At 43.0% G+C, this 14,374-nt stretch overlaps 2 protein-coding genes across 2 annotated transcripts; both read right to left on the reverse strand.

The window, feature by feature from the left end:
* Window positions 1-1,432: 1,432 nt before the first annotated feature.
* Window positions 1,433-3,220, reverse strand: LOC147300867 (uncharacterized). The gene has a single exon (XM_086282362.1). It carries the CDS (start codon window positions 3,218-3,220, stop codon window positions 1,433-1,435), a length of 1,788 nt encoding a protein of 595 aa, XP_086138488.1.
* Window positions 3,221-6,336: 3,116 nt separating this feature from the next.
* On the reverse strand, window positions 6,337-14,331 carry LOC147300868 (E3 SUMO-protein ligase ZBED1-like). Its single transcript, XM_086282246.1, has 3 exons — window positions 14,328-14,331; window positions 6,981-7,950; window positions 6,337-6,715 (listed from the first exon to the last, which is right to left on the reverse strand). The coding sequence occupies exons 1-3, from the start codon at window positions 14,329-14,331 to the stop codon at window positions 6,337-6,339; spliced, it is 1,353 nt and encodes a 450-aa protein (XP_086138372.1).
* Window positions 14,332-14,374: the final 43 nt, after the last annotated feature.

Consider the following 14,374-nt stretch of genomic DNA (forward strand, 5'->3'; position numbering starts at 1 on the left):
GTGAGCCAAGCTTTCGTTGTCTAAATTCAATGGCAATATATCTCTGCACCACACGATGGCGATAGATTCTCACAGACAGTCTGTGCTCTGCTTCCGCCACCAGTCATCTTTAAATCTTTTTTTTAATTCAATGAAACCTTTATTTAACTGTCCATCTCGCGGCATTACTTAAAAAAAATCATATTTAAATACAAAGAAGATTAAATACATGAACGACAGTAAATTGATAAAATAAGAGCAAATAAATATATTTACAAATGATAGCAACATCAATGGAATAAAAGCATGAACAGCAGCAGAAGGAGAAAGAGGCCTGTATCTACATTATTACTCTGGCAGCTCTCAGTCTCCATACAGACAGGACACGTTGCAGCGTAATTGCAGACAGGTGCGTGGGCCTGAGCTCCGCCCAGGCAGAATGACGAGTGGAAGAAAGCAGCAACACAATAAACATATGTAGCCTTGCGGAGCCGGCCGGGCAGACACCGAGACAGAGTGCAACGATTTTATACGTGACAACACACACAAAAAAACACACACAACAAAAATCAGAATGTGTTTGTGATTTGGATTTTTATTTAAAGGTGAAACCTTTTTTCTTTTCTTGTTTTGCCAGATTAGACATTTTGATTCATTTCATTTAGTTTTTTTGTTTTACTTTGATGCTATAATAGATGTTTTTAAAATGTAGTCATATTTAATACTATATTGCAGGGGTGCCCAATCCCGGTCCTCGAGAGCTACCGTCCTGCAGCTTTTAGATGCATCCCTACTCCAACACAGCTGAATCAAATGGTTTGATTACCTCTTCAGCATGCCATCGTGTTTGGCAAAGGCCTGATAACAAGCCATTCATTTGATTCAGCTGTGTTGGAGTAGGGATGCATCTAAAAGCTGCAGGATAGTAGCTCTCGAGGACTGGGATTGGGCAGCCCTGCTATATTGCATCATGGCAAAACAACAGTCTCCTCAAGCTGCTTTATACTGTAAGGTAAAAACACTACAGTAAAAGCCAGAAAACCCCAACAATCCAATGATCCCCTTTGAGCAAGCACTGGGCGACAGTGGGGAGGAAAAACTCCCTTTAGGAAGAAACCTCCGGCAGAACCAGGCTCAAGAAGGGGCGGCCATCTGCTGCGACCGGTTGGGGGTGGGTGGGCAATCTCAGTCCACGAGGGCCGGTGTCCCTGCAGGTTTTAGATGTGTCCTCGAACCAACACAGCTGATTTAAACGGCTAAATTAGCTCCTCAACATGTCCTGAAGTTCTCCAGAGGCCTGGTAACGAACTAATCATGTGATTCAGGTGTGTTGAGCCAAGGTGAGATCTAAAACCTGCAGGGACACCGGCCCTCGTGGACTGAGAATGCCCACCCATGATATAGGGAGACAAGATGAAGTATACTTCTAATGGCCTATTTTAGCAGTTAATTTTTAACAATCAACTGGTGGTAATCCATCATCAGAATTGAGGAAAGGTGGTGTTGATGGAGACTCTACAGGAGGATTCACTGGGGAAGCCATACCTGCACTTCTGCCAGGGTGTCTTGGACGTACCTGAATAAATGTAGTTTTCCCTGGAAGTGGACGAGGATTAATCTGAGACGGAGTCTCCTCAGAACATCTCCCCATCATGCTTCTATGGTCCAACGATGCCAGCTTTTGTCCTTTCTGTTTTTCTAATTTAAGCTGGAGTTGAGCGTCTTTCACTCTAGATTTTAGATGACCTATCTCTTTTTCTTCATTGGCAGCCTTTTGGATAATCTGGTTCACTGGTCCAATGAGCTCCTCTCTTTGTCGGAATAAAGCGTACTCGGAAGACTTTACCATGTCATTGTACTGCTTTTTAAATGATTCCAGCTCCCGTGTTTTAGCTAGTAAAGCTGCATCTAGATCCTTGCATCTGATACGTAGACAGTTCAGCTGTTTTTCAAGAAACTCCGTTGTTCCAACAAAGGGGGTGCCTTCCACTCCGTCTACGTATTTCTTTTTCAAGTAGTGGAACATATCCCTAAATTCCACCTTTTCTTTTCCTCTCAAGTGACCTTCATGTGGAAATGCCTTTTCAAAGGACAAAACGCACTGGCACAATTCCTCTTGGAAGTAGCGCTCTTTCTTCTCCAGCCAATTCACTTTGGATATAAATCTTTCCCGTTGCTTTTTTGTGGAGCGCAGTTTCTCTTCCAGCGCCACCTTTTCAGCCAGTGCCTGATTGTGTGCCGCTTTTACTTTGTGCCGGTCCACTGCTGTCTTTCTGTGGTTTTCCTGCTCTGTGCTTAGGGCCTTTTTGACGTCTTCAATTTTCTTTTTCAAAGAATCAACTTCGTCTTCAAGCATAGCCTTCATTTTCTTTTCCAAGGCCAGAGCTCTAATATTACTCTGGCATTTCTGCTTGATCGCCATATTCTGGGCCTTTTGGTCGTCTATCACTTTGCCCATTTGACCTTTCTCCTCTGTTAATTCTTTCATGTTTTTAACCATAAATTCATTTTCGTCTTGTAACTGTGTATTATGCCACAAAACACCGTCAATCCAACACTGCGAGGATTGACGTTCTTCCTCGCGTTCCTTAACCGCATTGACGGTCACACCTCTACTATTTTTTACTGCCGTCTGCAGCTTTTCTATTTTGGAGTCATACATGTTGATCACCTCTTCTAACTTCCTGTCTGCAGCATTTGCTTTGTTTTCCAGTTTTTTAGTATTTTCCTGGTAAAACTGCTGCATCTTATTTTTTTCCTCTTTGTGGCGTTTCAATAATAATTCAACAACTTGGCTGTTGTGAAATTGCTGACGTGCCACCTTTTCTTTCTCTGTTTCCAGCAGTCCTTGCAGGACTTGGACTTCGTCCTCGTGTTTTTCTTTAAGCTCAGCCAGAGTTTTCTCTGTCTCTGCGCGGAACTTTACCAGAGCTTCGTGGTCATCTTTTATCGAGTCCAACCTGTCTGCGATGTTTGTCCTGTCATCCAAGACCGAACCCAGCAGCTTATTATTCTGCAAAAGTTCATTGTTTTCTTTTGTTAGATCCTCGATCCGTTTCTTATTGACTGTATGCAGGTTTTTGAAGTAGTCAAGCTCAGTTTTGAGCTTTTCAACCTCGTCGATCATTGGCTGCAGTCTTTGCTCGAACTGTCTGGCATATGTTTCTTTTTCTTTTTCACTTTTTTTAACCATTGTTTTCGAGAAATTAACATTTCTGTCTTTGTTAGCTTTCGAACTCATTTCTGCTTTTTTATGTGCTGTATCACTCCAACAAAACGATAGCTTAATGAATTCCCTTTGACAGCTGTCCTCTATTTATAGACTTGAACATCAAAGGATGAAAGGACTGTCACTATGACATCACCACGTTCTGTGACGTAACAGGGCTTTGGAGCGTGATGTCACGGGGGTGGGCGTGGAAAGGATTTTGGGGGTCTAAACAAAGCGTGTCTTTTTTTTAAAACTTTATTTAACAAACAATGAGTATACAACATACGAACAGATGAAGTATACAACAGAACATGAACACAAAAAGCCAAGGGTGAAAGAAAAAGGTAACAATTATAAGAATACACGCAAAAATTCACATACATATATTGTTGTGAGAGCCTTTTTGTTGGTGCAGTCTGATATTGATTGTATGTGCATGTGCACATCCTTAAAATAATGACAGAAATATGGTGTTTTGTTAGTAAACTTACATTTATGGATAAAAAATTTAGCTAAAAGTATTAAGAAATTTATCATAAAAAACATTTCTCATACTTCTTGGGGAACTTAAAGAAACAGAATAAAACATTTTCCCATCGTAAAGAAAACTCCCTTAAAATATGGACAATAACAAAGCTGCTAAATTCCTTCCAGAATCTCTGTGTAAAAGAACAGTACCAAAAAAGATGTGTCACCGTTTCTGGATGATCCCCACAGAAAGTACAATTAGTATTTATGTCCCTTTTAAATTTGACCATGTAGTGACTGGCTGGATAACATGTATGTCGAATTTTAAAAGAGACTTCTTTCACCTTATTTACAATCAAATATTTATGGGGGACCATCCAGACTGTCTTCCGCTTGATATCTGGAACACTGATTGGAAAATTATATAGTGCAATAAAGTCGTTGTAAGTAAGTAGTTGTCCCTCTTTACTAACCAGCTGAGCCACCAATAGGATCCCATTTTGGAGCCAAGTTTCCAGGAAAAGTGATTTATTTTTCTATAAAATATCTCTGTTGTTCCAGATAAGGTATTTGTGAGGTGAGAAGTTGTGTTTATAAATGAGGGTCCACGCTAAGAGGACCTGCTTATGGAAGGATGAAAGCTTTACAGGGACTTTCTCAACATTGTAATTACAATTTCAAATAAAAGTAAAGCCACCAAAACGAGAGAAAATGTGGTATGGTATAAAGTTCCAGATAGAGGTAGGGTTTTAAGAAAATGTTTGGCCCAATTAATTTTGAAAGTGTTATTTAAAGTAGAAAAGTCTAAGACGTTAAGCCCACCTGATTCGTACTTATTCATCACAAGTTTTTCTAATATAGTGCGTACGGTTTTTCCATATAAAATTAAAGAGCATACGGTCAATATCTTTACTACTTTTCTTATCCAGATGTAAGGAGAGAGCAGCATATGTTCATCGGGATATCCCTTCAGCTTTAGTAATTAACACTCTACCTTTCAAAGACAAGTCCCTTGTTCCAAGATGGCGCCGCCGCGTATGGATGCCCCGGTGCTTCAGTGCGTTACTTCTGTTTTGTTTTTGTGCATAACTTCTGTGTCTGGGCACTCCTCTGGATATTCTTACACTAGAGAAGAGCTTCTTAACTACAGGACTACAACACCTGTGGATTTACTTCCAATATTTGTCGCATCTGCGGCAGATTTACTGCAGACTCTGATCAGGAAAGTGAGACGCCGAAAGCGAGGAAAGCGAGGCGGCGCACTCGTGCGTCTGAGGAGACGCGGACTGCGAACTGCTCTTCCTGGGATCTTCCTTTCCAACGTACGCTCACTCAGGAATGAGATGGACGAGCTGGCCCTGATGAGAAGCATGAACAGAGACGTTGCCTCCTCCTGTGTCTTGTGTTTTACGGAGTCGTGGCTCTGTGAGGACATCCCGGACAGCGCGCTCAAGCTGGAGGGCTTTCATCTGCTGCGCGCGGACCGGCAGGCCTCTCTCTCTGGTAAGACCACAGGTGGACGTGTCTGCTTCTACATTAATAGTGGCTGGTGCACAGATGTAACAGTGATTGCTCAGCACTGCTCTTCCTCTCTGGAATACCTTTTTATTCAAGGCAAACCGTTTTATTCTCCGCGGGAGTTTGCTTCATTCATCTTGGCCGCTGTTTACATCCCGCCAGATGCGGATGCGCAGGCAGCTCAGTGCGCACTCGCGGAGCAGATACTGCACATGGAGCGGACATTCCCGGACTCTCTCATCATTGCTCTTGGGGACTTTTACAACACCCCCCTCCTCACCCCACACAAAAGAGGATTTCACACCACCTCCTCCCACCACAACCCTTCATATTCATGAAGCAGATGCGAGGAAGCAGTTTAAGAGTCTGAATGCTCGGAAAGCTCCCGGCCCAGACGGTGTGTCTCGTCTACTGGACGCAGCCGGAGGGTTCACTTGGTTGTTTGCTCTCAATAGAAGCTGAGCGCGTCTCCGTGTCTGTGCTGGTAAACGATACTGAGTCCCAGTGCTCAGTAAACTGTACACCTGACCGTTATTCTCCCACTGAATCCGGTGTGTCCACGGTCCAACACGTGCTCAACACGATGGTGCTGACCGGTGCCCAAACACACCAGAACACCAAATAAGTAAAATAACACAAACACGAACTTCTCCATGGCTCGTCGGGATGGCAACTGCTCCAAAAGTGACACATGAAATAGGCTGACATTTGAGTTTGACACGGGAGGTGAGGGGGTGTTTTGAATATGCTTGACTCCGTCACGAGGTTGCGCACAGCATCACCGGCAAGGGGGCTTGGTTTGAGAGGTTTTTGGCATCTGTGATGTGATTTACAACCATCCACCCATGTACAGCAAGAAGCCGCACTCACAACCGTGGGCATCAGCAAGTTGGTGAAATTTAAACAAAACAAAACAGCATTCCATCTGAAACTCTCTTATTGTACCCAAAATACAAATTTTAGTGATTACATGTGGCTTCATTAATTATGTTCAAACGGATGAATACATAACGCAAGTAATAACTTTATGATCAGTCAGTGAATGAAGGAGCTCAAGAGTGCAAATATAGTTGCAATAAAGTGACAAATATGCCCTTTTATGTCAAACAAAGACCGAAATAAGTGGCATCAGTGTGAGGATGAGAATGAGCGATCCAACCTCACACTGCAGATATCAGGGCAAAGCACAGTGGGGGGGTTGCAGTCTTCTTGGCTGGACCTTCTTCTGCAGTGTGTGATCTTCTAGGAGAGTCTTCATGCAGCATGCCTGCCAGTGTGGTCCACACTGCTTCTCTGTCAGTCTTGGGCACACTGCGTAGGTCTTTAAAACGTGGGTCCAGTGCAGTTGCGATCTGGAGCCATGCATAGTTGGTATGTTCCTGGCGGGAAGCAAGGTCTTCCTTAAACTTCTCTTTAAACCTCACCACATATGCAGGGTCCTCATCAGTTACTTCCATGACACGGCGCAGGTGGCAGAAGGCTGGTAGAACTACAGAGCAGGAGACGTAGGCCTCTCCTCCCAGCAGTTCAGTCACATATCTGCAGTGGAATACACACACACACACACACACACACACACACACACACACACACACACACACACACACACACACACACACACAGAGAGAGAGAGAGATAAGACAGCAAATTAAAAAAAGCTTTTTAATACTAGGTAATATTAATAAAATATTTGATTTCATTTATTTTTTAAATAAGACATTTTCATAATAACAAAACTGATTTAAGATGTATGTTTGATACATTTAATCTAAACCTACAATTATGGTCACAATGACAGGCTCACCTGCAGGGCTCTAGAAGTGTCTCCAGTCTCTGGAGTTTGTCCCACTCTGGAGGCGTCAGGAGGACAAGTTTATGCTTTTGTTTATCCAGAGTCGCGGTTACTGCAGTTTGGTTGCGGATCAAGCGCTTCACCATCTCCAGCGTGGAGTTCCAGCGCGTAGGCACGTCCTGGGCCAACGGCTCCTGCTTGCGCCCCAGTGACACCTGCTCTGCGTTCAGCTCTGCTGTGTTTGCTGGGCTGTGCTTAAAATGGCCAACAATTTTGCGGCATTTGGCCAGCGCAGTGACAAAGCCACTGTCTGCGAGACTCACTGTGATGCATCTCTGTAGAATGTGCGCGGTACACGGCATGTGATTGAATGGCATGATGCGAGCCGCGGCGATCATATTGCGCGCACTGTCCGTGCCTACTGTTGTCACCTTCTCCTCAATTCTCCACCTGCGAGCAACAGTCTGGAACTGCTCTGCACAAGCCTCCGCAAAGTGCCGCTCTTCCGTTTTCATTATAGTCAGCGCAAAGGATGTCAGACCCCAGGCTTCAGTGATTAAATGCGCAGTAACTCCCAGGTAATTGTCATTACTCAATGATGTCCAGTGGTCTCCTGTCAGAGCCACGCATTCTGTGTGAACTAAAGCCTCTTCTTTTTTCTTTTTCTCCGTTTCATACAGTTCGTGGATTCGAATTGTTATTGTGCTTCTCGCTGGGGGCTTGTAGGACGCGTCCTGAGATGCAACCTTTAAAACATCCGCAAAGCCCTTGTCCTCCACAATGCTTAGCGGTCTGCAGTCCTTTGCTATCCATTTGGCTATATTGTCGGTCAGTTTGTCCAAAGAAGACTTACCGAGTGGCCTGCGTTCACTAAGAGTGGTCTGACGCAGGCCGGGTGAAGCTGCTGCCCCGACAAACGCTCTGGTTGTGGCGCTGTCACTTGGTGTTCGCTCGCTCTGTGGTAGAGTATCACTTCCTGTTCCTGCTCAAACACAGTGGTGTTTCTGAGTAGCTTATTTGCTTAGCGATTTAATTAACAACTTTTAAATACATTCTTCTTTCATAGTATAATCTTCACGTGCTTCCTCCGAAGCACACTTTCTGTGTACTCACTACCTAATTTATAGCCAAAGTATTCACTCACTGTCTCTGTACTGTCTCGCTAGCCTAGCTTAGCTCGTAGCCGACTCATTAGCACCATGGCTACTTCACCTGTCCCTCCTGCACTTTCTTGCTCATTGTGTCAGATGTTTAGTTACTCCTCGGCCTCCTTTAGCAGTAATGATATCTGTAACAAATGTAGCATATTTGCAGCTCTGGAGGCCAGGATTACTGAATTGGAGACTCGGCTTCGCACCCTTCATTCACCCGCAGCTAGCCAGGCCCCTGTAGCTGGTGCAGCCGAAAATAGCGTAGGCCCCGCTAGCTGTTCCCCGGCAGGTCCCAAGCAGCTGGGGAATCAGGGCGGCTGGGTGACGGTGAGGAGGAAGCATAGTCCTAAACAGAAGCCCCAGGTACACCACCAACCCGTTCATGTGTCTAACCGTTTTTCCCCACTCGGCGACACACCCGCCGGGGGTCAAACTCTGGTAATTGGCGATTCTGTTCTCAGACATGTGAAGCTAGAGACACCGGCAACCATAGTCAATTGTCTTCCAGGGGCCAGAGCAGGCGACATTGAAGGAAATTTAAAACTGCTGGCTAAGGGTAAACGTAAATTTAGTAAAATCATAATTCACGTCGGCAGTAATGACACCCGGTTACGCCAATCGGAGGTCACTAAAATCAATATTGAATCGGTGTGCAACTTTGCCAAAACAATGTCGGACTCTGTAGTTTTCTCTGGTCCCCTCCCCAATCAGACCAGGAGTGACATGTTTAGCCGCATGTTCTCCTTAAATTGCTGGCTGTCTGAGTGGTGTCCCAGAAACGATGTGGGCTTCATAGATAATTGGCAAACCTTCTGGAGGAAACCTGGTCTTGTTAGGAGAGACGGCATCCATCCCACTTTGGATGGAGCAGCTCTCATTTCTAGAAATATGGACAAATTTATTAAACCCCCCAAAATATGACTATCCAGAGTTGGGACCAGGAAGCAGAGTTGCAGTCTTACACGCTTCTCTGCAGCTTCTCTCCTCCTGCTACCCCCCCAAAAACCCATCTCCATAGAGACTGTGTCAGCTCCCAAACAGACAAAAAACAAACTAAAAACCAGCAACAAACAACTTAAACATAAACAATCACAAAGAAAGAACAATACAGTATCCACATCTGAACCAAAGAGTAAAACAGTGAAATGTGGATTATTAAATATTAGGTCTCTCTCCTCCAAGTCTCTGTTAGTACATGACTTAATAATTGATCAACAAATTGATTTACTCTGCCTTACAGAAACCTGGTTGCAGCAGGATGATTATGTTAGTTTAAATGAATCAACACCCCCGAGCCATTCTAACTACCAGAAATCTCGAAGCACAGGCCGAGGGGGCGGTGTGGCAGCAATTTTTCACACCAGCCTATTAATTAATGAAAGACCAAGACAGACTTTTAATTCATTTGAAAGCCTGATGCTTAACATTGTCCACCCCAGCTGTGAAACTCAGAAACCAGTCTTACTTGTTATCATCTATCGTCCACCTGGGCCTTACACAGAGTTTCTGTCTGATTTCTCAGACTTTATATCTAATTTAGTTCTGAGCTCAGATAAAATAATTATTGTGGGTGATTTTAACATCCATGTAGATGCTAAAAATGACAGCCTCAACATGGCATTTAATCTGTTATTAGACTCAATTGGTTTCTCTCAAAATGTAAAAGAACCCACCCACCACTTTAATCACACTCTAGATCTTGTTTTAACATATGGCATCGAACCTGAACATTTAACAGTGTTTCCTGAAAACCCTCTCCTGTCTGATCATTTCCTGATAACATTTACTTTTACAATAATTGATTACACAGCGGTGAAGAGTAGACTTTATCAAAGTAGATGTCTTTCTGAAAGCACTGTAACTAAGTTTAAGAATATAATCCACCCACTGTTATCATCTCCAATGCCCTGTACCAACACAGAGCAAAGCAGCTATCTGAACGCTACCCCAACAGAGGTCGATTATCTTGTTAATAATTTCACCTCCTCACTACGTACGACTCTGGATACTGTAGCTCCTGTGAAAACTAAGGCCTCAAATCAGAAGTACCTGACTCCGTGGTATAATTCTGAAACACGTACCCTAAAGCAGATGACTCGTAATCTGGAGAGGAAATGGCGTGTCACAAATCCAGAGGATCATCATTTAGCCTGGAGAAATAGTTTGCTGCTTTATAAGAAAGCCCTCCGCAAAGCCAGAACATCTTACTATTCATCACTGATTGAAGAAAATAAGAACAACCCTAGGTTTCTCTTCAGCACTGTAGCCAGGCTGACAAAAAGTCAGAGCTCTTTTGAGCCAACCATCCCTTTAACGTTAACTAGTAATGACTTCATGAACTTCTTCACAAATAAAATTTTTATCATTAGAGAAAAAATTACCAATAATCATCCCACAGATGTAATATTATCTACAGCTACTCTTAGTACCATTGATATTAAGTTAGACTCTTTTTCTCCAATTGATCTTTCTGAGTTAACTTCAATAATTACTTCCTCCAAACCATCAACGTGTCTTTTAGACCCCATTCCTACAAAACTGCTCAAAGAAGTCCTGCCATTAATTAATTCTTCGATCTTAAATATGATCAACCTATCTCTAATAATCGGCTATGTACCACAGGCCTTCAAGCTGGCTGTAGTTAAACCTTTACTCAAAAAGCCATCTCTAGACCCAGCAGTCTTAGCTAATTATAGGCCAATCTCCAACCTTCCTTTCATATCAAAAATCCTTGAAAGAGTAGTTGTCAAACAGCTAACAGATCATCTGCAGAGGAATGGTTTATTTGAAGAGTTTCAGTCAGGTTTCAGAGCTCAGCACAGCACAGAAACAGCTTTAGTGAAGGTTACAAATGATCTTCTTATGGCCTCTGACAGTGGACTCATCTCTGTGCTTGTCCTGCTAGACCTCAGTGCAGCGTTCGATACTGTTGATCATAATATCCTATTAGAGCGATTAGAACATGCTGTAGGTATTACAAGTACTGCGCTGCAGTGGTTTGTATCATATCTATCTAATAGACTCCAATTCGTGCATGTAAATGGAGAGTCCTCTTCACACACTGAGGTTAATTATGGAGTTCCACAGGGTTCAGTGCTAGGACCAATTCTGTTTACATTATACATGCTTCCCTTAGGCAGTATCATTAGAAGACATAGCATACATTTTCACTGCTATGCAGATGACACCCAGCTCTATCTGTCCATGAAGCCAGATAACACACACCAATTAGTTAAACTGCAGGAATGTCTTAAAGACATAAAGACCTGGATGGCCGCTAACTTTCTGCTTCTTAATTCAGATAAAACTGAGGTTATTGTACTCGGCCCTGAAAATCTTAGAAATATGGTATCTAATCAGATTCTTACTCTGGATGGCATTACCTTGGCCTCCAGTAACGCGGTGAGGAACCTTGGAGTCATTTTTGACCAGGACATGTCCTTCAACGCACATATTAAACAAATATGTAAGACTGCTTTCTTCCATTTGCGCAACATCTCTAAAATTAGAAATATCCTGTCTCAGAGTGACGCTGAAAAACTAGTTCATGCATTTATTACTTCCAGGCTGGACTACTGTAATTCATTATTATCAGGATGTCCAAAAAACTCACTGAAAAGCCTTCAGCTAATCCAAAATGCTGCAGCAAGAGTCCTGACAGGGACTAGAAAGAGAGAGCATATTTCTCCTGTTTTGGCTTCCCTTCATTGGCTTCCTGTTAAATCCAGAATTGAATTCAAAATCCTGCTCCTCACATACAAGGTCTTAAATAATCAGGCCCCATCTTATCTTAATGACCTTGTAGTACCATATCACCCTATTAGAGCGCTCCGCTCTCGCTCTGCAGGCCTACTTGTTGTTCCTAGAGTATTTAAAAGTAGAATGGGAGGGAGAGCCTTCAGTTTTCAGGCCCCTCTTCTGTGGAACCAGCTTCCAGTTTGGATTCGGGAGACAGACACTATCTCTACTTTCAAGATTAGGCTTAAAACTTTCCTTTTTTCTAAAGCATATAGTTAGGGCTGGACCAGGTGACCCTGAATCCTCCCTTTGTTATGCTGCAATAGATGTAGGCTGCCGGGGGATTCCCATGATGCATTGAGTTTTTCCTTTCCAGTCACCTTTCTCACTCACTATGTATTAATAGACCTCTCTGCATTGAATCATATCTGTTAATAACCTCTGTCTCTCTTCCACAGCATGTCTTTATCCTGTCTTCCTTCTCTCACCCCAACCGGTCGCAGCAGATGGCCGCCCCTCCCTGAGCCTGGTTCTGCCGGAGGTTTCTTCCTGTTAAAAGGGAGTTTTTCCTTCCCACTGTCGCCAAAGTGCTTGCTCATAGGGGGTCATATGATTGTTGGGTTTTTCTCTGTATCTATGAAGCGCCTTGAGGCGACTTTTGTTGTGATTTGGCGCTATATAAATAAAATTGAATTGAATTGAATTGAATTGTTTGGCATTAAGGTGGTATTTTAAGGTCGAATTTGAACGGTGAAATTGAAACTCTTTACTACAGTGAGTGCAAATTACAACGCGTTTGTTTATTGTCCCATCTATGTTCTTCTTGTATTTAAATTCCCCATCCAGAAGGCCATCCGCTTCCTGCTTCTCCATTTTCAGTGGCGCGGTAAACAAATCAAGTGGAATTATGGGAGCGACTTATCTGCGTGTTGCGCTAAATAGTTAAATATTCTAACGTAATTAATTCCAAAATTTAATTATCGCAATTAACGCGTTAATTTCGACAGCTATAAATATAATATAATATAATATAATATAATATAATATAATATATCATGTTGCTATTTAATGTTTTTTGTTCGTGTTGCAGCTGCTCTGTGAGCCAAGCTTTCGTTGTCTAAATTCAATGGCAATATATCTCTGCACCACACGATGGCGATAGATTCTCACAGACAGTCTGTGCTCTGCTTCCGCCACCAGTCATCTTTAAATCTTTTTTTTAATTCAATGAAACCTTTATTTAACTGTCCATCTCGCGGCATTACTTAAAAAAAAATCATATTTAAATACAAAGAAGATTAAATACATGAACGACAGTAAATTGATAAAATAAGAGCAAATAAATATATTTACAAATGATAGCAACATCAATGGAATAAAAGCATGAACAGCAGCAGAAGGAGAAAGAGGCCTGTATCTACATTATTACTCTGGCAGCTCTCAGTCTCCATACTGACAGGACACGTTGCAGCGTAATTGCAGACAGGTGCGTGGGCCTGAGCTCCGCCCAGGCAGAATGACGAGTGGAAGAAAGCAGCAACACAATAAACATATGTAGCCTTGCGGAGCCGGCCGGGCAGACACCGAGACAGAGTGCAAAGATTTTATACGTGACAACACACACAAAAAAACACACACAACAAAAATCAGAATGTGTTTGTGATTTGGATTTTTATTTAAAGGTGAAACCTTTTTTCTTTTCTTGTTTTGCCAGATTAGACATTTTGATTCATTTCATTTAGTTTTTTTGTTTTACTTTGATGCTATAATAGATGTTTTTAAAATGTAGTCATATTTAATACTATATTGCAGGGGTGCCCAATCCCGGTCCTCGAGAGCTACCGTCCTGCAGCTTTTAGATGCATCCCTACTCCAACACAGCTGAATCAAATGGTTTGATTACCTCTTCAGCATGGCATCGTGTTTGGCAAAGGCCTGATAACAAGCCATTCATTTGATTCAGCTGTGTTGGAGTAGGGATGCATCTAAAAGCTGCAGGATAGTAGCTCTCGAGGACTGGGATTGGGCAGCCCTGCTATATTGCATCATGGCAAAACAACAGTCTCCTCAAGCTGCTTTATACTGTAAGGTAAAAACACTACAGTAAAAGCCAGAAAACCCCAACAATCCAATGATCCCCTTTGAGCAAGCACTGGGCGACAGTGGGGAGGAAAAACTCCCTTTAGGAAGAAACCTCCGGCAGAACCAGGCTCAAGAAGGGGCGGCCATCTGCTGCGACCGGTTGGGGGTGGGTGGGCAATCTCAGTCCACGAGGGCCGGTGTCCCTGCAGGTTTTAGATGTGTCCTCGAACCAACACAGCTGATTTAAACGGCTAAATTAGCTCCTCAACATGTCCTGAAGTTCTCCAGAGGCCTGGTAACGAACTAATCATGTGATTCAGGTGTGTTGAGCCAAGGTGAGATCTAAAACCTGCAGGGACACCGGCCCTCGTGGACTGAGAATGCCCACCCATGATATAGGGAGACAAGATGAAGTATACTTCTAATGGCCTATTT

Source organism: Aulonocara sp. 'chitande type north' Nkhata Bay, linkage group LG23 (genome assembly GCF_057382095.1).
Source record: "Aulonocara sp. 'chitande type north' Nkhata Bay isolate Kocher_YH1m ecotype deep benthic linkage group LG23, A_spYH_male_GT1.1, whole genome shotgun sequence".
NCBI lineage: Eukaryota > Metazoa > Chordata > Actinopteri > Cichliformes > Cichlidae > Aulonocara > Aulonocara sp. 'chitande type north' Nkhata Bay.